The sequence below is a fragment of the Malaclemys terrapin genome, chromosome 3 (genome assembly GCF_027887155.1).
Source record: "Malaclemys terrapin pileata isolate rMalTer1 chromosome 3, rMalTer1.hap1, whole genome shotgun sequence".
Classification (NCBI taxonomy): Eukaryota; Metazoa; Chordata; order Testudines; family Emydidae; genus Malaclemys; species Malaclemys terrapin.
This window is the reverse complement of record NC_071507.1, coordinates 29,304,183-29,329,967: the sequence shown is the minus strand read 5'-3', so window position 1 is coordinate 29,329,967 and position 25,785 is coordinate 29,304,183. Positions and strand designations below refer to the sequence as shown.

Here is a 25,785-nt window from a genome sequence, read left to right as displayed (position 1 = left end):
TGATTAAATGACTTCTACCAGTTCACTGGTGTGACTTTCTTTAAAACATCATCAGCAAACATATATTTCTTGAATGGCCCCTTATCTCTGAAGTTTATTATAGTTGGCATTATGGAGGGATGATTGCTGGATGTCCATGTCATTGCCAACTCCTCTTCTTCAGCAGTTAAGTTTTGACCCTGGTTCCAAGTATTGAGAATATTTCCAAGAAAATGAGCTGGAGATAGTGCTTGTCCCGTTCATTTTTTTAATGCTTGTAATTTAACTCTGTCATTGCATATTTATCTTTTTAAGATCTCACTCAGTTCCTTCCAAATTTCAACAGAATCAGCAATAAAACAGCTATTTCCCTGCATTTTGTTCAAGGCTACAGAAATAGGCTTCAGGGTACTCAGCATGTGTTCAACATTTCTCTTAAGCGCAATGTTTAGAACTTTGGCTGTGACAGTGTCATCTATTTTTTCATGATTTTGTTCACAAACTGTCATCAGATTAGGCCAGTTCTTGATATAGTGCTCAAAACAGTCCACGACTGAGTTCCATCACATGTCTTGTGGGAGAGTTAGCTTGGTTCCTCCCACTTTTTTTCAGAACAGCTGCTGCAAAGTGGCTGTTACTGAAGGATTTTGCAATTTCAACAACATTAGCCTTTATTTCTGGAACACTGAAGTCTTTGGCTAGGAGGAGCATCAAATGAGCACTGCAACCATATGTTATTAGCTTGGGACTTTCTTCACTCTCTTCTAAATAATTTCTTCTCATCTTGGATATATTTGGAGCATTGTCTGTGACCAAGCTGCATACTAGACATTTTAATTTTTTTTCACAGTTTGTTATAGTTTTTACTGCTACTTCTTGTAAGTATTCTGCTATGTGTGCATTTCCTGATGTATCAATTGTTTCTGTAAAGAAGACATTCCCTTCTTCTGTTGTCACACAAGCAAATACAACAGGATCATTGTGGACATTGGGTTACCCATCCAGACTCATGTTAACAATTTTACCCTCTAGACCTTTTGCACACTGCCCAATTTCTCTTTCGTACACTTTATCCAGCAATTTACCTGCGACATCTCTGTTGGGTGGACTGTATCGTGGTCTTAATGACTGAACCATGTTAATGAAGTGTGGGTTCTCAATCATACTGAAAGGAGAGTTTGTTGCATAAACAAACTAGGCAATTTTTTCATCAATTACCTCTTTTTGCAATTTGCTGGTAAACAAAAAAAGTCAATGCAGTTATTTAATTATTATTACCTTACTTCTCATTTAGTATTACTCCTTACATTCACTGACACTCAGTACTACTTTAAAGGTGAAATTGTAAAAGGAAGATCTGCCCATTTCAGATATTTATTTTTTATCACAACCAAATCTAAAATGATAGTACCATAGAGTAACAACTATATTTTTTGCTCAAACATGAGAATTCAAGAATAGTCCGGAAGGAAGACAGGCAGTCCTTAAGAAAGAAGTATGAAATAAAAAAGTTGACCAACCTGAAGATCCTGCATGTTCAGACATGTTCCTTTCATCATCTTTAACGCAGCTTCCCCCTGAGAAGGAACACTTCTCATGATGTTGTTTCATTTGGGCAACCAGGACTTGCATTTCTTTGTTGCACTGTTTGCATTTTGCACACATGCCTGTCTTACTCACAGATATAGGAACTTCATTAAAATATTCCCAAATTGGGTCTCTTTTAAGGCCTGCTGCCATTATTGGTTTTCCCTTCTAGTGACATAATGGTATGGTAGATCTCACATCAATGAAGGTGACACTCAGAAAGACCTCAAGACTTCTGGAATATGCTGCACAAACAGTCCCTCCCTTCTCACATTTATCTCCAGACTTCTTCTCCTTGTCCAGATCTATTTCGCACCAACAATCTTCTATTCCTTGAACTTTTTGAAACTTTGCATTTTTAGAGAGAGGTAAGGGATTGACTCTGTGTACACAAATTTGCAGAGGGACAATAGAGTTGGGGTCTGTGATTTCTCACCTCTATTTATTTATTTATTTTAAAAACATTTTTGCTGTTAACAAGCTGGAGACACAAATCTACAGTTTGAGAACTGCAAAACTAAGCATTTCCGATGGTATCTTCTAGACTGAGCACTGAGTCCCATTGGGTAGATAGAAAGATTAACTTAAATAATCTATCCAGAAGTCCCTGGAATCCCATAAGATTGGGTCCCTAATCAGTGAACTATTGGAACTAATTTACAAAACTTTTCTTAAACATTACATGACTATATTGTCTCATACTATAGAATTAGAATTTATAATCCCTATTCCATGATAAGATATCTTTGAGCTATAATGTATCTTAATTAAAACTCTTTTGATAGTTTTTTTCCTCAAAAAGCATTTTATCAAAAAAATCCTATTTGAATAAAAGAAATCTATTTTTTTCATTTAAAAAAAATTGTTGATTTTTATCCACCCTGAAAATTAGTACTATACTGAACTTTCATCTAAAACCTGAACCCGTTTTTGAATACATTTGGCTAATATTTTGAACCCGGGTTTGAATACGTTTGGCTAATATTTACAGTGGGAAAAGTACTGAAATTCTTACTCCATTTTTGCATAGGCAATGCTGTCATCTAATCTAATGGGAGTATTGCCTAAATAATGGCTGAATAAGGACCACGGAATTTGCATCAGAAAAAAACATTTGATTAACATAAAAATAAGTTGTGTGTTCTTCTTTTTCTTCTGACTGGAAATGAAAGTGTCAAAATATCCTGAGCTAGATTCTGCCTCCTATCGTGTTTGGTCGTGTCTTACACAACTCCTCACTATTACACACTCAGTGTGAGTAATCATGGTAGAATCTATGAGAGGGGCATCTTCTGCAATAAAGCTATTCCAGCTAAAACCAGGAATACTGGAAATCTCCTGAGAGACTGATCTTTTGAGATCGCCAACTTATTAGCTACTTATCGGAGCCGATCACTGCTAACATGACATCTTTTAAATTTGTGCTCCATCTTCATGAATAAGTAGCTCAAGTACCATATTTGCTGCTAAATAACGTTCCATGTTTTGCAATCTTTTATTCTTACATTTCTCTAGCTTTCAAATCCAAAACAGAGTGGTGCCCACTGATAATAGAAAGCTGTGATGCTTCTCAAGGAGCGTGGCTAATTTCCTTGACTTCAGTATTAGCAGGATCAGCAAGTGCTTTGATTTATTTTCTGGTCTTTGCTCTCTTCCTGATTCTCAGCCACAGGAAACATCCACTCTAAGCTGCAGCAACAACAACTATCGCCTTTCTGTCATCTAGCTAGCCTTGTTTGGCCACAGCTGTTACCAGACTACCAGATAATATTCACTCTATCACTCTAAGATTGCAATATAATATAACCAGAATAGCCTAGCCTTTTCTTAGATTTTCACTATCTGCCAATAAACAGCTATGAGAGTTTCACATTGTAACTTAATAGACTACGTAAGATAAGTATAGAGATCAAGGTAGCTGCACCAGCTGCAGTTACAATCTCAGTATTTTACTGATCACAATTGATGAGACAAGGTTTAGAAATATGTCTGTGCATGGATGTCTTAGTTTCTTGTAAACAGACTTATAAAAACTAAATTGCTGAGATAATGAATATGATTGAAGAGGCTCATTAACAAATACCTAAGGGAAATGTTTGGCTCTTCAGCTGTTACAGTACTACCAACTTTGCAGTAAAAGAAGTAGGAACATACCATGAAACAGCTGCAAAGGTCTTTGCCCACAGTGGTGTTTGTGACATATTAGGGATAGGTTAATAACTGATTTGTGAGGCCTGAGTATTGTTTAAATTTTTGTTAAGCTGTTTGGCATACTCAAGGATAACCTCACAAGCATTTTTTAGCAAACTGCCATTCTTTAGAAATCATCATTACACATTAAAATCAGCCTTCAATGGTGTACAGCGCTGTAAAACAGATTGTATCAGCAGTTATGCATGAGTAAGCCAGCATTTAAGGGCTAAAAAGTCACTGATATTTTGAATTAAAGTCAGAGTTCTAGTTTAAGCATAGAAATTATCATGTGTATGTTTGTGTGTGTGAGAGAGAGTGAGAGAGAGAGAGAGAGAGAGAGAGAGAGAGAGAGCGCACACACATGGATCTCACCAGAGCATATAATTAGAGGTTTACTGTAATCAGTCTTTCACTGCAAGCAGCACTTCCTAAATAGACATTACAAGCCCTGTTGTTTGGTGCTTATATATAAAAATATGTATAATATAATAGACCATTCATGAATCATCACACTTATTCCTGATTAAATAAGTATTTGAAATTCCTTATTTGAAGTGTTGGATTGTCCTGGTGCTCCAAAGATAAACAATCCTAATTAGTCTTCCATTCATTCAAGTAGTGTTCTGGGTTGGTACTGTACATGTGATTGTTTATCCATAAAGTAGTACAAAAAACCCCAAATTCTGCCCTCAGATAATCCATACAGTGCCTGACTGGGTGTCCCATTGTTAGAGATCCAACAGGTCATAGCAAGAGCCTAAAAAATGGACTTGCTTCCAGGTGATATTGGGGAAAAGAAATACTTCTTTATTAAGATTCTGAAGTTAAATTCATTGATCAAGGATCAGTGCTCTGAGTGAGATCAATCCCTGAAGCTCACTTAGTGCAGTCCTTAACTAGGCCTTCCCTTTCCTCTCTATGACCCAAAAGTCAATCAAAAAGTTTTTAAGCAGTTTTCCCTCTAGGTTTTCCTTGCCTCAGGGAGACATGAAGAATCTTTTCTACTCACCAGGTGGTCAAGCAGTCTGTGAAAGAAGCCACCTTTTCCCTTGGGTGCTCACTCTCTCATCATTGGCTGTATTAATATTTATTTATTTATTTGTTTTATATCACTCTAGCAGTGAGGTGCCTTGCTCATGGACCCAGAGCTCATTGTGCTAGGCACTGTACAAACATAGAAGAAAAACTAATCTAATGCTGTAGTTTCTCAGCCCTGCACATCCATTTTCCTCTAAGACATCCCTTCCACCTTCCCACTAAAACAGTTTTGGCAAAAGCATCTGCCTACATCTCTAGGTCGAAATTATAAAGATAGCTGCAACATATTGGCAATGTAGCTGAAGAACTCCTCTCTCAAGCTCTACAAAATAAGGAGAGCTCCAAAGGCATGGTATAAAAATGGAGTAAACCCAAGATCACACAGATAACTGTTTCTCCCATGACAGATTTGTGCTTCTTTTTTTAGAATCATTGAATGTTATAATTTCCATAAGATCTCAAAGAGCTGCCACTGATCATCTAAATTTTGTGCGGTGTCATAAGTTTTGATGAAAAATTGGTCTGTCTGTCAGTCAAGATATCATAAGAACATAAAAACGGCCATACTGGGTCAGACCAAAGATCCATCTAGCCCAATATCTTGTCTTCTGACAGTGACCAATACCAGGTGCCCAGAGACCAGCTTGTCTTAACAGTGACATCTTCAGTGAGCTTAAACTCAACAAGGAAGCTTGCAAGAAGTGGAAATTTGGACAGATGACTAAGGAGGAGTAGAAAAATATTGCTCGACCATGCAGGGATGTAATCAGGAAGACCAAGGCACAATTGGAGTTGCAGCTAGCAAGGGATGTGAAGGGTAACAAGAAGGGTTTCTACAGGTATGTTAGCAACAAGAAGAAGGTCAGGGAAAGTGTGGGACCCTTACTGAATGAGGGAGGCAACCTAGTGACAGATGATATGGAAAAAGCTGAAATACTCAATGCTTTTTTTGCCTCGGTCTTCACAGACAAGGTCAGCTCCCAGACTGCTGCACTGGGCAGCACAGTATGGGGAGGAGGTGAGCAGCCCTCAGTGGTGAAAGAACAGGTTAAGCGCTATTTAGAAAAGCTGGACATGCACAAGTCCATGGGTCCAGATCTAATGCATCTAAGGGTGCTGAGGGAGTTGACTGATGTAATTGAAGAGCCATTGGCCATTATCTTTGGAAATTCGTGGTGATCAGTGGAGGTTCCGGATGATTAAAAAAGGCAAATATAGTGCTCATATTTTAAGGGAAGAAAGAGAACCCAAGGAACTATAGCCTCACATCATATCCTGGCAAAATTGTGCAGCAGGTCCTCAATGAATCCATTTTGAAGCACTTGGAGGAGAGGAAGATGATCAGGAACAGTCAACATGGATTCACCAAGGACGAGTCATGCCTGACCAACCTGATTGCCTTCTATGATGAGATAACTGGCCCTGTGGATATGGGGAAAGCAGTGAATGTGATATTTCTTGACTTTAGCAAAGCTTTTGATACGGTCTCCCACAGTATTCTTGCCAGCAAGTTAAAGAAGTATGGACTGGATGGATGGACTATAAGGTGATAAAAAGCTGGCTAGATCGTCGGCCTCAATGGCTCGATGTCTAGTTGGCAGCCGATATCAAGTGGAGTGCCCCAGGGGTCGATCCTGGGGCCAGTTTTGTTCAACATCTTTATTAATAAACTGGATGCTGGGATTAATTGCGCCCTCAGTAAATTCGCAGGTGGGGAGGAAGGGAGATACGCTGGAGGGTAGGGATAGGGTCCAGAGTGACCTAGACAAATTGGAGGATTGGGACAAAAGAAATCTGATGAGGTTCAACAAGGACAAGTGCAGAGTCCTGCACTTAGGAAGGAAGAATCCCACGCACCGCTACAGGCTGGGGACTGACTGGCTAAGCAGCAGTTCTGCAGAAAAGGACCTGGGGAATTACAGTGGACAAGAAGCTGGATATGAGTCAGCAGTGTGCCCTTGTTGCCAAGAAGACCAGCGGCATACTGGGCTGTATTAATAGGAGCATTGCCAGCAGATCGAGGGAAGTGATTATTCCCCTTTGTTCGGCGCTGGTGAGGCCATACCTGGAGTATTGTATCCAGTTTTGGACCCACCACTACAGAAGGGATGTGGACAAATTGGAGAGAATCCAGCAGAGGGCAATGAAAAGTATTAGGGCTCTGGGGCACATGACTTATGAGGAGAGGCTGAGGGAACTGGGGTTATTTAGTCTGCAGAAGAGAATAGTGAGGGGGGATTTGATAGCTGCTTTCAACTACCTGAAGGAGGGTTCCGGACAGGATGGAGCTCAGCTGTTCTCTGTAGTGGCAGATGATGGAACAAGAAGTAATGGTCTCAAATTGCAGTGGGGGAGGTCTAGGTTGGATATTAGGAAACGCTATTTCACGAGGAGGGTGGTGAAGCACTGGAATGGGTTACCTAGGGAGGTGGTGGAATCTCCATCCTTAGAGTTTTTTTAGGCCTGGCTTGATGAAGCCCTGGCTGGGATGATTTAGTTGGTGTTGGTCCTGCTTTGAGCAGGGGATTGGACTAGATAACCTCCTGAGGTCTCTTCCAACCCTAATATTCTATGACTCTATGAAGCTCTGTGCCTGCTGGGCAGTTTCCCCCCATGTGGTCTGCATAAGGAGAGGGCAGGAAAGTAGCTCCTGATAACTCTTCACACTGCCTATATGGAGAAACTGACCGGCAGGCACAGAGCCTGGCTTTGCTGCTCACCATCCCCCCCAGTTCTCTTGGAGGGCATAAAGCAACGTTGCATGGGTGCACAAGGGGTGATTCAAGGCACTCCATGCCTGCCGGTCAGTTTCTCCACATGGATTGTGAAATGAAGGGCAGGAGAGCAGCGACCTTTACGGCAGAGCTCCAGTTTGGTGCCATTTTCCATAAGAGCAAGGCGGGTCAGCCACTTCCCAACCCAGGTGAGTGTTCAGCTGCTAGTCCTGGCTATAGGGGCGGGTGACCGGATGTCCTCATTTTATAGGGACAGTCCAGATATTTGGAGCTTTGTCTTATATAGGTGCCAATTACCCCACACTCCCTGTCCCGATTTTTCACCCTTGCTCTCTGGTCACCCTAGGTGGGGCGGAAGGACTATGGGACTCCCCCTGCAGGGAGCCACTGGGGTCGAGTCAGACCCACCCCCAGGAACCTTTCCTGGCTCCAGGAAGCTCCACACACACACCCGCTCCACTTCCTGCCCCCATCACTCCTCAGCTGCAAGGGGGAGAGGTCACTGTATGGGGAGCTGCACCCGCATCTGCCCAACTCTAGTGCATCCAGACCTCCCTCCCAAGTGCCACTCACCTGAATCTTCACCCCGCTGAGCCTCACCCCCTGCCTCCAGAGATCCCACAAACCCAGACCCTCCTACCAAGCCCCCCACATCTGAATCCCTACACCACCAAGCATCACTCCCTGCATCCAGAGGCCTGCCACGCTAAGACCCCCCTGCTGCATCTGGATCCCCTGTGGAGCCTCATCTCCACCCCTTCCCCTTGGCCCCCCAAATACAGAAGTCAAACTCATAATATGACAGCACCCATATGCTAAAGCCAGCAACAAAATTAGACCAAAGTATTACATCCCACAGGAGACTAGACTATTATGTGCCACAGGCAGAGAATATGAGGAACTGAGGAGCACCAGTGCCGGAGGCTCCCACAGTGCCAGTGAAAAGATGTTGGCGATGCCAAATAACAGCTCTAGAGACTGAACAGATCTGGTCCAACATGGGTAGGAGCAGTGAAAGGTTCCACTAAGTTGTGCAACCAGTTTTCTTGAACCTTGACTGAGATCAAGTACCTAAGGGTGAAGAGGTATAATTCATTTTCCATGTCCAATTAATCCCACTCCTCTCTGCTAAGGATGCTTAAAAATGTGCCAGTTGTACTGGTTGCTTTTGTTACTTGGAACTGGTGTAAGACCACCAATTCATTTTATGTATATTAGGCTGCTAAAATGTCATAAGAAAGCTTTTATTCACTAATGATCTGGGTCTAATTCAATCTAGTGACCTAAAGGAGAAAAGCTCTGCAACCCCTAAAAACGAACCTTTATCTTTTAATATTTAGTGGATATTATTCATAATGCAGTAACTACCATATCTAATTTAATATGTATCAAATTAGGTAAAAGGTGTGTGTTGGTTGACACAACTGATTACTAAAAGCTTTGGCAAAAAAATTCACACTAAAGTTAGTTCCTTAATAGAGCCTCATGCACTAAGCTCCAGAAGTCCCCAGTTCAATAGGTAGCCTGATATTCAGAGGTACTGACTTTCTGAGGTTTGGTTTAATGGGAACTGTGGATGCTCAGAACCTCAGAAATAAGACTTGTGATAGGGAAGCTTAAATATAGATTTAGGAAAATAACTTTAGGTTCTCATGATTGAAAATTTTGAGGGATTTTTGGTGGATTTTTGGTCTCTTAGTTAAAGATTCAACATACCCTCCTCTTTCAGTTAGGGATTTAGGAACCTCCCATTCCAATTTTCTGATTTTCCAAATAGACCTCAAGCAAAACACAGAAGAAAAGTATTCCTGATATTGCTAAAGGAAGTGGGGGATAAATATTTAAAACAAGCAAAATGTTCAGGCATTTTTATACACAATTATAAAGATGCAAATAAGGCACAATCTTTTTTGTCCCCTCATCCTTTTCGGTAACCATTAAAAGCAGAGAGGCTGTTTTTTAAATATACCAAGCTCAGCTTAAACCAGAAGTACTGGAAATCTCACACAGGAGCTTTATCTTCTGACATTTACAGCCCAAAATGATTTGAATAAGTATCTAAACTTCTGAATGCTTATTCTAACTGAGACATTGAGGTTTGCCCATTACATTTTTTTAATCTGTGCGTCCCCTGGGACTCTGTATCATTGGAGTAAAAAATATCCCCATCATAAATAAAATAATGGGGGCACAGACAGCAATGTATTTGATCATGCCAAATTGTGGGCTTTCAAAAATGGTTGTTTTTCATAGAGTTAGTGGCCAGAAGGGACCACAGTGATCATGTAATCTGACCTCATGCATAACACAGGCCATGGGATTCCAAACAAAGAAAAAAAGTTAGTTTGTTCTTTTGATGTCTATATTCTACTGTATAGTACTTTATTTTAATTTAAGATTCATATAATAAAATGTTTGTTTCAAACATCTCTGTCTGACTCACTTTTGCTTTCTGTTTATAATCATATTTTGATATAGGTGCATGCAAGATCTTGGAAATATCCTTTCCAAATGACATTCCTGGGGAAATGCTCCATAGCTGTCAATTCTCAATAATAGTCCCTGAGGTGTTCCGGATTCTGTGCTGCATAGTGATAATAGGAATGATGTTTCACATGCATCCGTATGAAAAGAGGAATGTGATCCTGGGCTCTCCTGCTTTCCATAGTACCCTTTCAAACACATTGCTGAGGGTAAAACATAAAACACACACTGCTGTAACTTATATAGTATAATGTGGCTGGTAGAATCATAGAAGATTAAGGTTGGAAGGGACCTCAGGAGGTCATCTAGTCCAATCCCCTGCTAAAAGCAGGATTAACACCAACTAAATCATCCCAGCCAAGGCTTTGTCAAGCTGGGCCTTAAAAACCTCTAAGGATGGAGATTCCACCACCTCCCTTGGTAACCCATTCCAGTGCTTCACCACCCTCCTAGTGAAATAGTGTTTCCTAATATCCAGCCTAGACCTCCCCCACTGCAACTTGAGACCATTGCTCCTTGTTCTGCCATCTGCCTCCACTAAGAACAGCCGAGCTCCATTCTCTTTGGAACCCCCCTTCAGGTAGTTGAAAGCAGCTATCAAATCCCCCCCTCATTCTTCTCTTCTGCAGACTAAATAAACCCAGTTCCCGCAGCCTCAGTACTTCACTTTAATACAGTGATCTATAGGGGATTGTGATTTCACCTCCTGCTTGAATGTGAAGACACGATCATATTAAAATCCACACACACATTTTGTTTTAATAATCTTACTGCAACAGTTGGGCTGAATTTGATTAGCACATGTGCTATGGTTCTGTATGTTCAATTCTTTCAGCTGGAGTCCTCAGTCTTTACAATTATTTTCAGAGTAGAGGATCTTGACAATTGATCATCCTAGCCAACATTTTGAGCAACACATGTGAAGCTTTTTTGAGGCTTCTTGCATAAGTGGCAGAGCTAAAATTTCAGGCTTGTTTTTGTTTTTTAACTGAAAGCAAAAATAAATAAATATTTCTGATTTCATGATTTCTCTCGCGCTTCCCTCTTTCCCCTCTCTGTAACAAGCACACATTTAGATGCAAATGTCAGAGGCATTGATTTTTTCCCTCTGGGTGTACATCACTATCTCTTTAATGATTGGCTGCCTGGCAGCCGATGAGAGTACTTCCCCTCCCCTCCCAGACAAAGGGTCTGATCCGAAGCCCATTGAAACTAATCAGAGTCTTTTCCATTACCTGGATGAGCTTTGGATCCAACCCAAAGACTCCGCACATTATCTCCTCAGAGGCAGAATCCCTAGCATGGGATTGTGAGCCACTTAGACGACAGTGCAGAGAGTTGCTGTTGCACCAACAGGGTATTTCTGAAGATCACCCTAAAATACATTTGATTTTTTTGCACTGAATAATACATTTTATCTATTTGAAATCCCTTACGTGGATTTTGGTTTTCATACATTTAAGTTCATGCAGTATTTTGTGAAAATGTTTGTATACCACATATTTCCTGATAGTGTTTAAGGGATATTTTAATACAAAATAATGTGTCATTTTATTATTTTAAAATGTGTACATACAACGTTCATCTAGGGCTTTCATGCATGAGATATTTGGCAATAAGCAAATACTGCATTTTGGGACTCGGGGAATAAAGAAATGCTGCCAGAATTCACTTTAATATCTTAAAAATCTTGCATTTTGTTGTTTCTTATCAGGTACCATTTCTGTGAACACATTACGTACACCTTACACTGCACCAGGAGAAAGCGAAATCCTAGACCTAGATGATGACTTGTATCTTGGGGGCTTGCCAGAAAATAAAGCAGGGCTGGTCTTTCCAACAGAGGTGTGGACAGCACTTCTCAATTACGGATATGTTGGCTGCATCAGAGACTTGTTTATTGATGGCCAAAGCAAGGATATTCGACAAATGGCTGAAATTCAAAGCACTGCTGGAGTGAAACCCTCATGCTCAAGAGAAACTGCAAAACCATGCCTGAGCAACCCCTGTAAAAACAATGGTGTATGCAGGGATGGGTGGAACAGATATATCTGTGATTGTTCTGGTACAGGCTACCTTGGCAGATCATGTGAGAGAGGTAGGTTTCAAAAGATTGTGCATGACTCTACAATGTAGAAATTAACAATGATTAAAAATGACAAGTACTGTGTTAACCTTTTTAAAAAATAACCCTCGTTGTCTGTTGCTCTTCTTCACATTGGTTTTATATTGGCAGAAAAGTAAATTGAATCAAGTGGCCATGTGGCCATATGAAAGAGTTTGGTGGAGATTTTCAAAGGCACAAATGGCAGGTAGGTGCCTAATTCCCACTCATGATGAGTAAGAGTCAGGTGCCTATCTGCTATTTGTGACTTTGAAAATCCCCTCTTTTCTCATTTTACAAGCTGAGCTGTGAAGAGCTTTGTGACAACATGAGAAAGTACTTTCTCTTATTACTAATTTACTGAAATGTGACTCTATGAAACCTGAATTCACCACAATCTGACTCTGAATTGAGGATGGAGTCTCCACGCACGTACACTGGTATAATCCCACTAACTATACATTCTTGAATTCCATGAGTGAAATTCCGGTTTCATTGAAGTCCTTGGCAAAACTTCCACTGACTTCAGTGATTCCAGGATTTCACCTCTTGAATGTAAGTGAGAAAAAATCAGGCCCCTAGAATCTAGATTCACTCTTTGCAGTTTAAAAAAATTTCTAGTCCATAGGGGAATAAAATTACTGTTCATCATAAGTAGTAAAATAATTTATATTTAAAATTAATGAATATAACCTTTAGCTGTGAAGATGAGTGTAAAATCACATAGTAGCTATACAAGTTTAATTTTTAAAAAATTGTGGAGGAAAAGAAATATGGGTATTACAAGTATAGGTTATTTCTGATATCATTTCTATTTTATTTTAATTGGTTTAATTAAACTTTAATAATCTGCAAACAAAGTGGCATTTCAGTGATATTTAAAAGTAGCATATTTCAATAATAACACCGAGAAGAATTTGATGCTGTTTTGTTGAGTCATGTATGTACAACTTATAATAATATGCAATTTTTTCTGTGTGCAATACGCAGTTTTATAATAGAAAAGGAACATTGAGTAGCTCTTTTTAATATTTTGTATCAAACAGATAGAGCTTTTATTTTTAAATTGACACCAAACAGAATCTGTAAAGACAGTTTCAGTGCTTTGCACACACATTGCGTAAATCTTAGCTGCAATACATTAACCATGATTTGTTACAATTGTCAGCTATAGTAGTTGTATTTTAGTAACTGAATATTAAATCTGCTTTTCTGTTTCTCTTTTTATAAGAAATCTTTACTTTTATATTCTAATATACTCTCTTCTGTGATTTTATTACAATACAAGCAAAGACCCAGACCTTTTATTAATATATTTCAAAAAAAGAGAGAAATGAAATTTGACATCCTTATTTGTAAGGATAAGTCGGGAAACTAACAGTTTATCAGAACAAAAATCTTTTTTAGTATTTTTAATGCCAGAACTCTTATTTTGTGAAATCTTATATTACAATTGACACATAATATAGTCTTCCCTTCTAGCCGAAACCTAATCTGCAAGTTTATTGACTGGCAGTTAAAGTTTTTTCTATATAGTTTAATTCATTTTGCTTGGTAAAGTGGTCACCTAAAGATTTTACTGTTTAAAAATAAAACTGATGAATGTTTTTTTAAAAAAGTCTAGATATAATCTTGAGGAAATCCCATCACTTTTGTGGTAAATGAAGTCAGGTTATTGGCATTTACAAGTACACCTCTACCTCGATATAATACTGTCCTTGGGAGCCAAAACATCTTACCGTGTTATAGGTGAAACCGCGTTATATCGAACTTGCTTTGATTCACCGGAGTGCGCAGCTCCACCCCCCCCAGAGCGCTGCTTCACCGCGTTATATCCGAATTTGTGTTATATTGGATCGCGTTATATCGAGATAGAGGTGTAGGTCCCAGATTTTTAAAAATGCAAGCCCGTTTGGCTAGAGGCCAGTTATGTTGATGTCTCCAGATCGTTCTATTACTGGTGGAGTGAAGTTGGCAGAAGGCATAACCAAACTGTCAGATGAATTACAAAAACCTTCAGTTAAATATGCATGGTGTACCACCCTGTGGCAAAATTCCGCTATTACATATGGAGAAGTAAAAATAGTACTTACATCTTTCCATATCAGGAGAAGCTAGGAAATATTTACATATTTCAGTCATTAGAAACAGGGACAACAAACATATGCAAATCTGCAAATGAGAATTTAATAGCAAACTTCATCATAGGGATTTGTCATAAACATATTTAACGGGTCACAAGAACTCGCACAGAATCCTTTTCATCTCCAGTTATTTTTCCCCCTAGTATATTTTCAGCTATTGTCCAATTCAGGACTTAATTTCCTAGCACACATAACTTCACCTACTGGGAGTGATGGTAATATGGTATTCTTACTAGGTTCCTCACAATCATATCTGGCTCTTGTCCAGCAGAAATCTTTGTGCAGTCAGTGCAGGATCATTTCCTACCCCCGGGTCTCCCTATCCAGAGGAAACTGCACTGAAAGCAGTTCTCCTTCCAGTAATATTTGTATCCCGAATGGTCATGCATTAATACGATTACAGCTTTTGATATTCTGAAAGCAGTGTGTTGGCATTTTACCACACAAATTGTTATAACTACTACCGTTGTGGAATAACTGATACATTATTGTATTTAGTGATATAAATAACACAATTATAATTATTGTAAGTAATTGAAGTAAAATAAGACCATGTTCACCTCCACAAACAATAGAGCCTTACAAAGTGGGAAACCATGTTAGAATAAAATATTTGAGGTTAAACAACTGGGCTCTCTAATTATGTGTTAGGAGATTAGGATATCTACAGCAAACATGGCATATATTTACATTTTATGACACTAATATTTATGTGCCATGAAGCTTTCTTTGCCATAATAATCAAAGAAATAATTTATCCTTATTATATGTATCAATACTGTACCATACAAAAATATTATAAATTCATATTTATGGTAGGTCTACACTACAAGCGCTACAGCAGCACATCTGCTATGCTGCTGTAGTGCTATACTGTAGACCTACTACAGCCACAGAAGGATTTTCCATCACTATAGTAAATCTACCCCCTTGAAACAGTAGCTAGGTGGTGGAAGAATTCATCCATCGACCTAGCTGCATCTACAGTGGACATTAGATTGACCTAACTACATCACATAGGGCATAAAATTTTTCACAGCTGTGAGTGATGTAGCTAGGTCACCCTAAGTTTTACATGTAGAGCAGGCATCAGATAAATTAAATGTATTCAGGTCAGCAGGGCCTGATTAAATTCATCCTAGGGTACTTAAGGAACTAGCTGAAGCAATCTCAGAACTGTTAGCAGTTATCTTTGAGAACTCATGGAGGACACGTGAGGTCCCAGAGGACTGGAGAAGGACAAACAGAGTGCCTGTCTTTAAAAGGGGGAGGGGAATATAGACCAGTCAGCCTAACTTTGATATCTGGAAAAATACTGGAACAAATTATTAAACAGTTTGTAAGCGCCTAGAGGCTAGTAAGGTAATAAGTAATAGCCAACATGGATTTGTCAAGAACAAATCATGCCAAACCAACTTAATTTCCTTCTTTGACAGGGTTAGTGGCTAATTGGATAAGGGAAATCTGTAGATGTGATAACTTGATTTTTCATAAGTCTTTTGATACTGTGCCACATGACACTCATAAGCAAAGTAGGGAAATTTGGTTTAGATGAAAACACTGTAAAGTGGGTGCATAACTGGTTGAAAGACTGTATTCAAAGAATAATTATCAATGACTTTTTGTTAAATTGGGAGGATGTATCTATTAGGCTCCTGCCTGGGTCTGTTCTGGGTCTGGTGCTATTCAATATTTTCATTCATGACTTGGATACTGGGGTGGAGAGTATGCTTATAAAATTTGTGGATGACACCAAGAAGGGAGGAGTTGCAAACACTTCGGAGAACAGGATTAGAATTCAAAATGACCTTGACAAATTGAAGACTTGGTCTGAAATCAACAAGATGAAATTCAGTAAAAACAAGTTCCAAGTACTGCACTTAAGAAGGAGAAATCAAATGCACAAATACAACAATATGTATAACTGGCTAGGTGGTAGTAGTGAAGAAAAGGATGTAGGGATTAAAGTGGATCACAGATTTAATTAGAGCCAACAATACAATTCAGCCGTGAAAGAGGCAAATAGCATTCTAGGGTGCATTAATTGGCATACTGTTTGTAAGACACAGGAGGTAATTGTCCCACTCTGCTCATCACTGGTGAGACCTTGGCTGGAGTGCTATGTCCAGTTCTGGGTTTGGGATGGTCTAGATATATTTGGTCTTGCTTCAGTGTCAGGTGCTGAATTTCACAAGGTTCCTTCCAGGCCCATATTTCTATGATTCTATGATTCTATAATCTGACCAGATTAGTAACTAAGGAAAAGCCATAGGACACAAACGCCATTTTATGCTCATTCCAGCTTATTTAAAGTTAATAGTTTTGTGTGTGTGTGTCTGCAGAAATTGGGTTGTATGTGCTTATTTTCCCACTGTAACAAATTCTTGGTAATGCATAAAGTAAAAACATCAGTATAATCTATGGATTGGTTTAATTGTTTATGGAAACTAAAGCAGATGGAGGGACAGATGTCATAGCAATATAATTTGGCTTTGTCTCTGATTTTCATCATGGATCACAATATGTGACTGCCTCTTGGCAAAGCCTTTCACAGGTGCATACTTTTGACTGGACAACAAGGAACAATGCATAAGAGCAAATTTATTGAAGAAAGGACAGGCATACAATTTGCAAGGAGTTAACCTAAGTGAACTTTCCACAGGGGAAATACATTTGAGTGTATTTTTTCCCCTGTTTGAATTGTCTATGTACATTTTTAATAAAATAGAAAACTCCTAACAAATGCAGGACGATATGAAAAATCATGTGTTTCCTATTGTTATAATAACCTCATCTACTACCTATTTAATTACTACAAATTTCATCCTTTGCACCCTGCTAAATCCTGTGGGGCTAGATTCTCCCACCCTACTCTTGTTGTGTAGTGAGGACATCTCCCTCAAATAATCCTACTGGAGTAATGTACTATTTGTCATGAATGAAGGTGGCGGAATCTTACCCATGTTAAACATTTATCCTAACTGTAGTGCATTGATTTCAGTTTTCATCCATATTTTATCCAGTAATTATTTATAGATTGAGAATTATTAGAAAGTACTCCCAGAGACCCCTCAAGTCTGCCACTATTTGCTTTATTTCATCCAAGCTGCTTTTTGAAGAGAAGGGTGTTAACATCCAACATCACGGATCTTTCCTTCATATTTTGATGTATTGGGTCATGTCATGAAGTCTCCTGTTGACTGTAGTATTTTTTAAATCTAACTAAATCACTTCTTATTGCAAAACATGAAACTATTTTATCTGGTTACATGAAGTTTTAGATTTTTGGGAGAAATTTTAAAAATAAAATAATGAATACACTTGCAAACACACATTGAAGTCATTGGAACTAGTCGCAGTTTATCCAGGATCTGGATCTCTAATAGTTACAGGTCTGGAATGAGCACCATTAAGGGGCAAATTCTGTTCTTTTGTACTTAAGCATAAATTCTCTGATTTAAGAATGTAGTTGCTATGAAGGAAAGATATATAAGTTATTAATGACTTTCTCTGTGGTGGTATTAAAATGTAATGTTATTGTGTTACAGTGTAACCTATAGAGCTTAGCCAAAATCAGGTTTCGTTGTCCTAGGCATTCTATAAACACATAGTCCCTGCCGCACAGAGCTTACAGTCTAAATAGAAAACAGGGGGGGAAAGTAAAGGGGAAATAGAGGTAAATTGACTTGGCCACACAACAGATCAATGGTAAAGATAGATATACAATCCATGTCCCCTGAGTTCCAGTCTAGTGCACTATCACTGGTCATGCAATGACACCAAAATGTAACCTGCTTAAATTCTTACAGAATTCACAAAGCGTTTTGGACTACCCAAATCTGCATTTTGTGTGTGAAAAAGTTTCATATAAAAAATTCACCCAGCTGGAAGGGAAGGGATGCAGTGGGGATGCATCATCTCTCCCTCAAAATGTCAGTGTTGGAAAACACTTCTTCCACCTCCACATTGTAAAACCCTATCTGAGACAGGTTCAAAGATCATGATAAAGTGACTTGTGAGGAAGCCATTATTACACCTTCCATACATAGATTATGGAGCAGAACTAATTAGTAAAATAGTTTTTAAAAAATTGAAGCAGCCTGATGATACAGACTGGGTTTTTCAGGATAACATCTTCAATGTTTCATTGAGTATAAATCTTTTTAAACTGTCTCAAAAAAGGTGTTTGAAATCCTTTCAGATATCCTTACTTGACTTCTCCACATTTTTCATAGGCTATCATTTTAACTTTTATTACATGCCATGGATATTTAAATTAATCATGATATAGGCAGAAATACAAAACATAATCCCTGTATAAGAGTTGTGTCTGGACTATATCACAGCTAATTACGAAGTGAGGAATGGGATAACTGAAACTAGCCTACAACTGATCCTTTGTTTTTCAATACCGTATACTTCAGTCTTCATATTCCAATGTCCTGATCTGCTACTGCCTTAAAAACACAATCTTATTTCCAGTCAAACTTCTCATCCTCTCCACATCCTTCACCTCCTCTTCACATGAGCTTCATTGCTCCTGAATAAGCAAAGCCAAACGTCCCACTCTTCACATTGAATAATTCATTTTCTTTTTTCTCTGATACTTATTTTTAAAGCTCTTGTCCTCTCACCCCTCACTGCACCCTACATTTTTTCTTCTTTCCTCCCTTTGCTTTCCTCCCTTTCACTTAGCATCACTACAATGCCAGTAGCTTCTTTCTGACATGAATAATGGTAATTAAATGCTGATTCTAGAATTGTAAGCTCTTCAGTGCAGGGACCACCTTTTTGTTCTGTTTGTACAGCACTTAGCACAGTGGGGTCTGGTCCATGACTGGAGCTTCTAGTTGTCCCTGGAATAGAAGTAATAAATAAATAAATAATTCCACATCAGTGATGCAAGTCTAAAATTTAAAAAAGAAATGACTACTACTATGTAAAGGGTGGTGGCATGGAGAATGATTGGGGGGGGGTGGAGGAAAGGTGGGAAGGAGTAGGAAATAGCAGAGTAAATAATGTAGTACATATAGTTTCAGAGGAAAGTAATAAGTCACTTACTGTGCAGTGGAGGGCTAAGCATTCCTCAATTATAGGAGGAAGGAGACACATTGAGAGGAACAAGACAGGAAGGGAAGAAAATAGAAGAGAGAGGTGTGAGCCCATTTTCTGTTCACTTGACAGATTTAAGTCGTCAATTTTAAATGAAAACATTTTTATTGTAAATATTAGTCCTTAATTCTAGCCCTTTGGGTTGGAACTTTATGTCCAAATTGCTCAAGGTATACACTGAAGAATAACAACATCCCTTTGGCCCTTTGAGGGGTTCTCCTCAGAGTTTTTCTCCTTTTTGAAAAAACAAATGAGAGAATAACAAAAAATGTGGAAGGGTTTTTCAAAAGGGGGCAAGGAGAAGACTCACGGGAAAGTCCATAGGAATTGGGATCTCTATTCCCTTAGGCAAATTAGAAAATCCCAGCCTACATCAACATTAATAGCCTGATTATCCTCTCACACCAGTTTTACATCTGTTTGACTCCATTGACTTAACTGAAGTTAATCTAGATGACACTGTTTCAAATAAAAACAGAATCAGGCCCTGAGAATTTCAACAGGTATGTATATAAAGATAAGACTTTCATTCTTTGAGCATGGAAGGGAAATATTTCTTTAAGCAAAGTTATCAGTTCATAAATTCACCCAAGAAATGTTTCATTTCATCAGTTTTTACCAAGCAAGGATTAACATCTCACTTCTGTTGGATAATTCTTCCCTGTACCTGGGATTTGATGCTGCCATGAAAAAGAAAAAGAAAAACCAGCTAGAATCAATGGCTTCCAGTATTGTTTAATAAAGGCTCTTTCCCTGTCGTGCTTCCAGCACTGTAATGATAGTAAAACTGTTATTCCCTGCCTTAGAGTCTGTACTTCCTCTTAACAAGTAGCATATTATTCAACATTTATCACAGCCATTTTGAGCTTAAACTTCTGCTCTAGTAGCATTTAATCTAATGAACCTCTTTGGAGCAGCTGAACAGGAAAAAAAACTATCTACGTCACCATCATGCACACAGCGCCTTACTCATGTGAGGGTTATGGGCACAGATGACAAGAGCCTTAACCCACAGTAGTCCTTTGAGACTCATACCCAGCCCTGCATAACCACTTTACCCCAAGCTTCCGCCATTTATTCATGCTATCATCTTGCTAAATCAACAATCCATAGTGGATGCTTGTAAAAGTTGCAAGGAAGGAAACCAGAATCTCCTGGTTGCTGAGAGGAAATTAGAGAGAGAGAGAGAGAGAGAGAGAGCTTGCAAAACCTCATGCTCCATGAGCCACTCTTACATTATGGAGGAAAATGCTTTCCTAACCTAAAAAAAGATTGACCAAAGCTTTCCAGAATACCCTGTATAAACTTATTTTAACATAAGAATATGATTAGGCAGGAAGGCATGACAGCAAGGATGCAGAAGAAAGGTGCCATCCTGGAATGAGAGAAAATAGAACTCCCTGTAGTGGTGCAAAGGCCATCCACAACCCAGCTGTAGCTTACTAGCCAGTCAGGGCAGAGGGAAGCAGAACTAGGGGCAGGACACTCCAAGATGCACCAGGAGCCTTAAAAAAAGGAGATGGGAGTAGAGGAAAAAATCAACCTCCTCCACTCAGGCTGGCACCACACCCAGTATGCAGGACATGGGAAAGAAAAATGCAGGACATGGGAAAGAAATGCAGGACATGGGAAAGAAATTTCATACCCTGCTCAGCAAGATTCAAACCCCACTCTGGCTAGTAAGGTGAATATTATCAAAAGTCTCAGATTTACATCTGCTTGATAGCAATCATTTGTGGCCCTTTGGGCTTAAGCCATTCCACAAGCTGCCACAACCGGCAAGCTGCCACTCTGAGAGATAAACAGAACACTGCCAAAGAGGTCAACTTTGGCCCCCCTAGACTCAGAGGTTAGAAGACCATTTACTGTGTGTAGGAAAATGTGATGATAAGGGTTCAATTTCTGAAAAATATCAATAAAATAATTTGAGATTAATAAGCTTTCAGTTTCTGCCAAAGAATAATCTTTAGGGTTCACCATGCTTCCCATAATATTTAGTTTCCCTAATATTACTAATAGGAAGAAAAACAGAACCACTTTTCACCTGTTATACCATAGGAGTCGGAAAATCTCTGAGTGTTAATTTCCAAAAGGATATTTTTACATTTTGCAATGTCCTACAAAACAAAATGCCTGTAAATTTCATTTTATGACCTGCTGCTGGGTTCCATCTATCCATTGTGCAAAATGTCAATAGTAACAGTAAAGAAGTTATCATCAGAGAATCTTTTACTGCACAATAACCTTGAATCAAACCCTGAAACATTATTCACTCTAACTTCATCAGGATTATTAACAATTCTGTAGACACCATAGAATCACCAGAAATCATGGCCCTGGTGGACAGTAAAGAAAAATCAAGAAGAACAAATAAATTTTCTCTTCTTGTACCTCTTTGCTAATACTGCCTGAAGATTTGAGAAGGGGTGGGTGGGAATGATATAGATACTCCTGGATCTGCCACCAAATTTAAAAGAGACTCCCTTCCCTGCAGCTCTCTTATTCAGGAACCTGGAGAAGAATCTCTTCGTGATGACTGAGGCAGCGGGTACTGTAGTGCTCTACATGTTACAGCCATAGAAAAATATTTCTTGTTAACAGTGATTCTTCCCACAGACTCTCTTCTCTTGAATAAATAACACCTAGCTCTGATACAGCACTTTTTCATCAGTAGATCTCAAAGCATTTTACAGAAGAGGTCAGTATCATTAGCTTCATTTTACATGTGGAGAAACGGAAGCACAGAAATGAAGTGACTTGCCCCAGGTCACCTGCAGGCCAGTGGCAGAGCTGGAAATAGATCCCAACGCACCACTGTCATATTTTCCATTTCTGGAATGCATGATGATATTGATTTCCAATACTTGCACTGGCGTAATTCTTATTGTCACCACACTGATCAAATCCTCCCTCCTCTCCCCAATTTTGTCATTTGTTTAGGGCATTTCTGTGCTGTAGTCCATCAGCACTTGATTGTGATACCCATGTCAGTTTGCCCAACAATTTAGAGCTTGAATGGATTTCTGAGTTGTTGTCCAAAGGCCTTTTGTCATTTGGTCTCAACTCAGGCTTCTCAGACGGTTTTTGGAACATCTGTTTCCAAAATAACTGGTGTGGTTATGCGAAAAAGGACTGAGGACTGCTCATCATGACAGTAAATCCTGGAAGGCCGTTACTGAACAATTCAATACCTGTTCACACTACTTTTTATCTTTCTGACCCCAGCTAACATCTCAGTAATCCCCCAAATAGAGAGTATCCCAGAGTATCTCAGGGTAAACTATAAAGACACACCAATTACACAACTAGTCCACATCTGTCAGGCTTTCCTCTTCTTGCTACCCAATCTCCAGGGATTATTTTAGGGAATCTACAATCAGCCCTAAAATATCTATTCTGATATGGGGATAAGAAAAGATTTTGTTCAGTTTGTCAGACCCCCACTGCTTTTAGTATATCTGCATTTATTGAATATTTAAAATCTCTCTAAACTCCTCTTATCTAACATGCCAATTACAAAATCTTATTCCAGATTTTCAGTAACTGTACCAATATAAAGGTCCTTGGAGTTCTCTACACATACTAGATACCATGTCTTGTCATTTGTAAAACTTCCCCTTCCAACTGAGCCAGAGGAACTTCAAAAAATTGGAATTAACTGGGATGCTCAAAAAATATCTCACTGAGGTCTGCTTTGACAATGAAATTTCTCACCAGAACCATGAGCAATAAGTCCTTTATCTGTCTATTCTGAAGGATTTTTGATTTAAGAAGGGCAGAAACCCCCTTCTCCTCCTTCCCAAGGCTGTTTTTTTCCTGCAAATACAGAACTGATAAAATCCCCCTGACTTGCAATTTCTAAAGCCTTGATGATAATATTAGTAGTGTGTTCTTCCAGTGTCTGGGTGATTTCCACAAATAATTTTACTGGTGAGGGTTTAGTGGTTGGAAATGGATTTAAAATAATGTAACCCACCTGCCGCACAACTCCAGTCTGACTTTGGAGGGTTTATATGCCTTCAAACTTTGTTGCAGTGACCTGCCTTTACACTGGATAATGTTGTCTGGAAAATGTAGAGACAGTTTCTTTCTCTAGTGATTGCAAAGGGGGGCCCTTGAAAAGTTTTAAAATTTATTTTAAGTAAACCAACAACCTTACCACCATTTGGTTTTTCTTATGGTATTTTCTATGGTACTCACTGTAGCATCCAAGTTCCTTGCAAATATTAATGGATTTAGGTTTATAACACTGGTGATATAAGGAATAATTATCCCCATTTTACAGATGAAGAAACTAAAGCATAGAAAGAATAAGTAGCTTTATTTGCTCAATAAAGCCTGTGGTAGAGCCAGCAATAGACCAAAGCTCTCCTGATTCACAGTCTAGGGCCTTAGCCACAGAACCATCTATCCTCTCCAGCTAGATAATGAAATCCTCTGGTAACAAGACATTCTGACCATTGAAATAGATTGGAAAAGTCTGCTGGCAGACAAAAGGTGCACATTTTGAATCCTAAACTGGAACTTGCATGTGAGAAGTCCTTTCATGGTCATCTTGCCCGTGGATTTGGATTGTTTCCTTCCTTTAAATTAATCAATGTGGCAAACAAGGGCAAACTTTGCTTGACACTTCTGGCTGCTCCCACAATCTATACAATGCAGTCTGCTATAACCACTCTAAGCCAGCAATCCATTTTAGTTGCCATCTGGCAAAGAACTGACATCTTTGTGACAGTGTGAGGTTCTCTCACTTACTGCTTTCTATTGCTAAAGAAGTTATCAGAGGACCAATGCCATCAGCCACTTTCCACGCAGTCCTCAACATCCAGCACTTTCTAGTCAGCCTCTTCTGCGTATATACTCATTCATAAGCCGAATTTTTTTAGTAAAAAAGGGAAGCACCAGAGAAGGGGGTCGGCTTATGAACGGGTATAGAGAGGGAGAGGTGGCACACAGCCCCTCCCCCCCACAGAGGGAGCAAGGAGAGGTAGCACAGCCAGAAGGGAAGAGGCGGAGCCAGAGACTCTTCGCTTCTGGCCATGCTGCTCTCCCCCCAAATTTCCGAAGCAGCTGCAGCTCTGGGGCTGGCAGGCTGCAGCTGTGCCACTCAGCCCTGCCCCCCAGAGTAGGCTGTGGCCGCACCGCCCGGGTGCCAGAGCAGGCTGTGGCCGCACCGCCCAGCCCAGCCTGCTGGAACATGCTACGGCTGCGCCGCCCGGTCTGGCCCGCCGAAGCAGGCTGTGACCGTGCTGCCCAGCCTGCCGGAGCAGCTCCATTCAGGCCAGAGACATCCTCCCCAGATAAGGTGGGAAGGGATGGGATGGGGAGAGTGTGGGGGTCCCGGGCTAAGGGTGGGGTCATGTGGGGGGTGGTCACAGGGGTTACTCCCTGACCCCCAGCTTCTCCCCCCAAAAAATTTCCCCACCAGTTGCTGTTCCGGCCCATCAGGGTAAGCAGCTGGCGCATCGGGACACTTTGGTGTTTACTTACTCTGTGCCTGCGGACGCTCGAGGTAAATAAACCATCTCAGCCCGCCAGCGACTTATCCTCCTTGCCTAGGAGCCAAAGTTTGCTGACCCCTGAATTATAGGGTTAGCTTAGGAAAGGGTCATAAAATTTTCCCATTTTTACTTATCCATCTTGTGCGGGGGTCGGCTTATAAATGAGGGGAGTGGCACTATATGTGAAAGAAAGTGTAAAATCAAATGAAGTAAAAATCTTAAATGAACCAAACTGTACTATAGAATCTCTATGGGTAGTAATTCCATGCTCTAATAATAACAATATATCGGTAGGCCTATACTACTGACCAGGATGGTGATAGTGACTGTGAAATGCTCAGGGAGATTAGAGAGAATATTAAAATAAAAAACTCAATGATAAATGGGGATTTCAACTATCCCCATATTGACAGGGTACATGTCACCTCAGGACGGGATGTAGAGATAAAGTTTCTTGACACCTTAAATAACTGCTTCTTGGAACAACTAGTCCTGGAACCCACAAGAGGAGACGCAATTCTTGATTTATTCTTAAATGGCTCATAGAAGCTGGTTCAAGAGGTGAATATACCTGAACCGCTTGGTAATAGTGACCATAATACAGGACTGTCGCATCTTACACGCATTTAACATTTCAGCTTGCACGGTTGGCCAAAAAAAAAAAAAAGAGAAAAATAACAGTTTTAATACTGTACCTGTAGTGTGGGTGATTCCGCCCGCCATTACACTCAATGTAATTTTGACTATACGCGATTTTCGCTTTACTCGCTGACTGCGGAACGTAACCACAGCGTAAGATGCGACAGACCTGTATAATTAAATTTAACATCCCTGTGTGGGGGTGGGGGACAACACCACAGCAGCCCACCATGACAGCATTTAATTTAAGACAGGGGAACTACACAGAA

At 39.8% G+C, this 25,785-nt stretch overlaps 1 protein-coding gene across 12 annotated transcripts in view; it reads left to right on the top strand.

The window, feature by feature from the left end:
* Window positions 1–25,785, top strand: part of NRXN1 (neurexin 1) — a 1,243,173-nt gene that overhangs the window by 554,465 nt on the left and 662,923 nt on the right. For 11 of the 12 annotated variants that reach the window (XM_054022355.1, XM_054022354.1, XM_054022352.1 and 8 more), the window contains one exon: window positions 11,731–12,114. In XM_054022355.1, the coding sequence (XP_053878330.1) occupies window positions 11,731–12,114 (384 nt within the window). Of the gene's footprint in view, window positions 1–11,353; window positions 11,374–11,730; window positions 12,115–25,785 lie in introns of those variants that run through there. The other variant, XM_054022356.1, reaches the window with a different exon arrangement.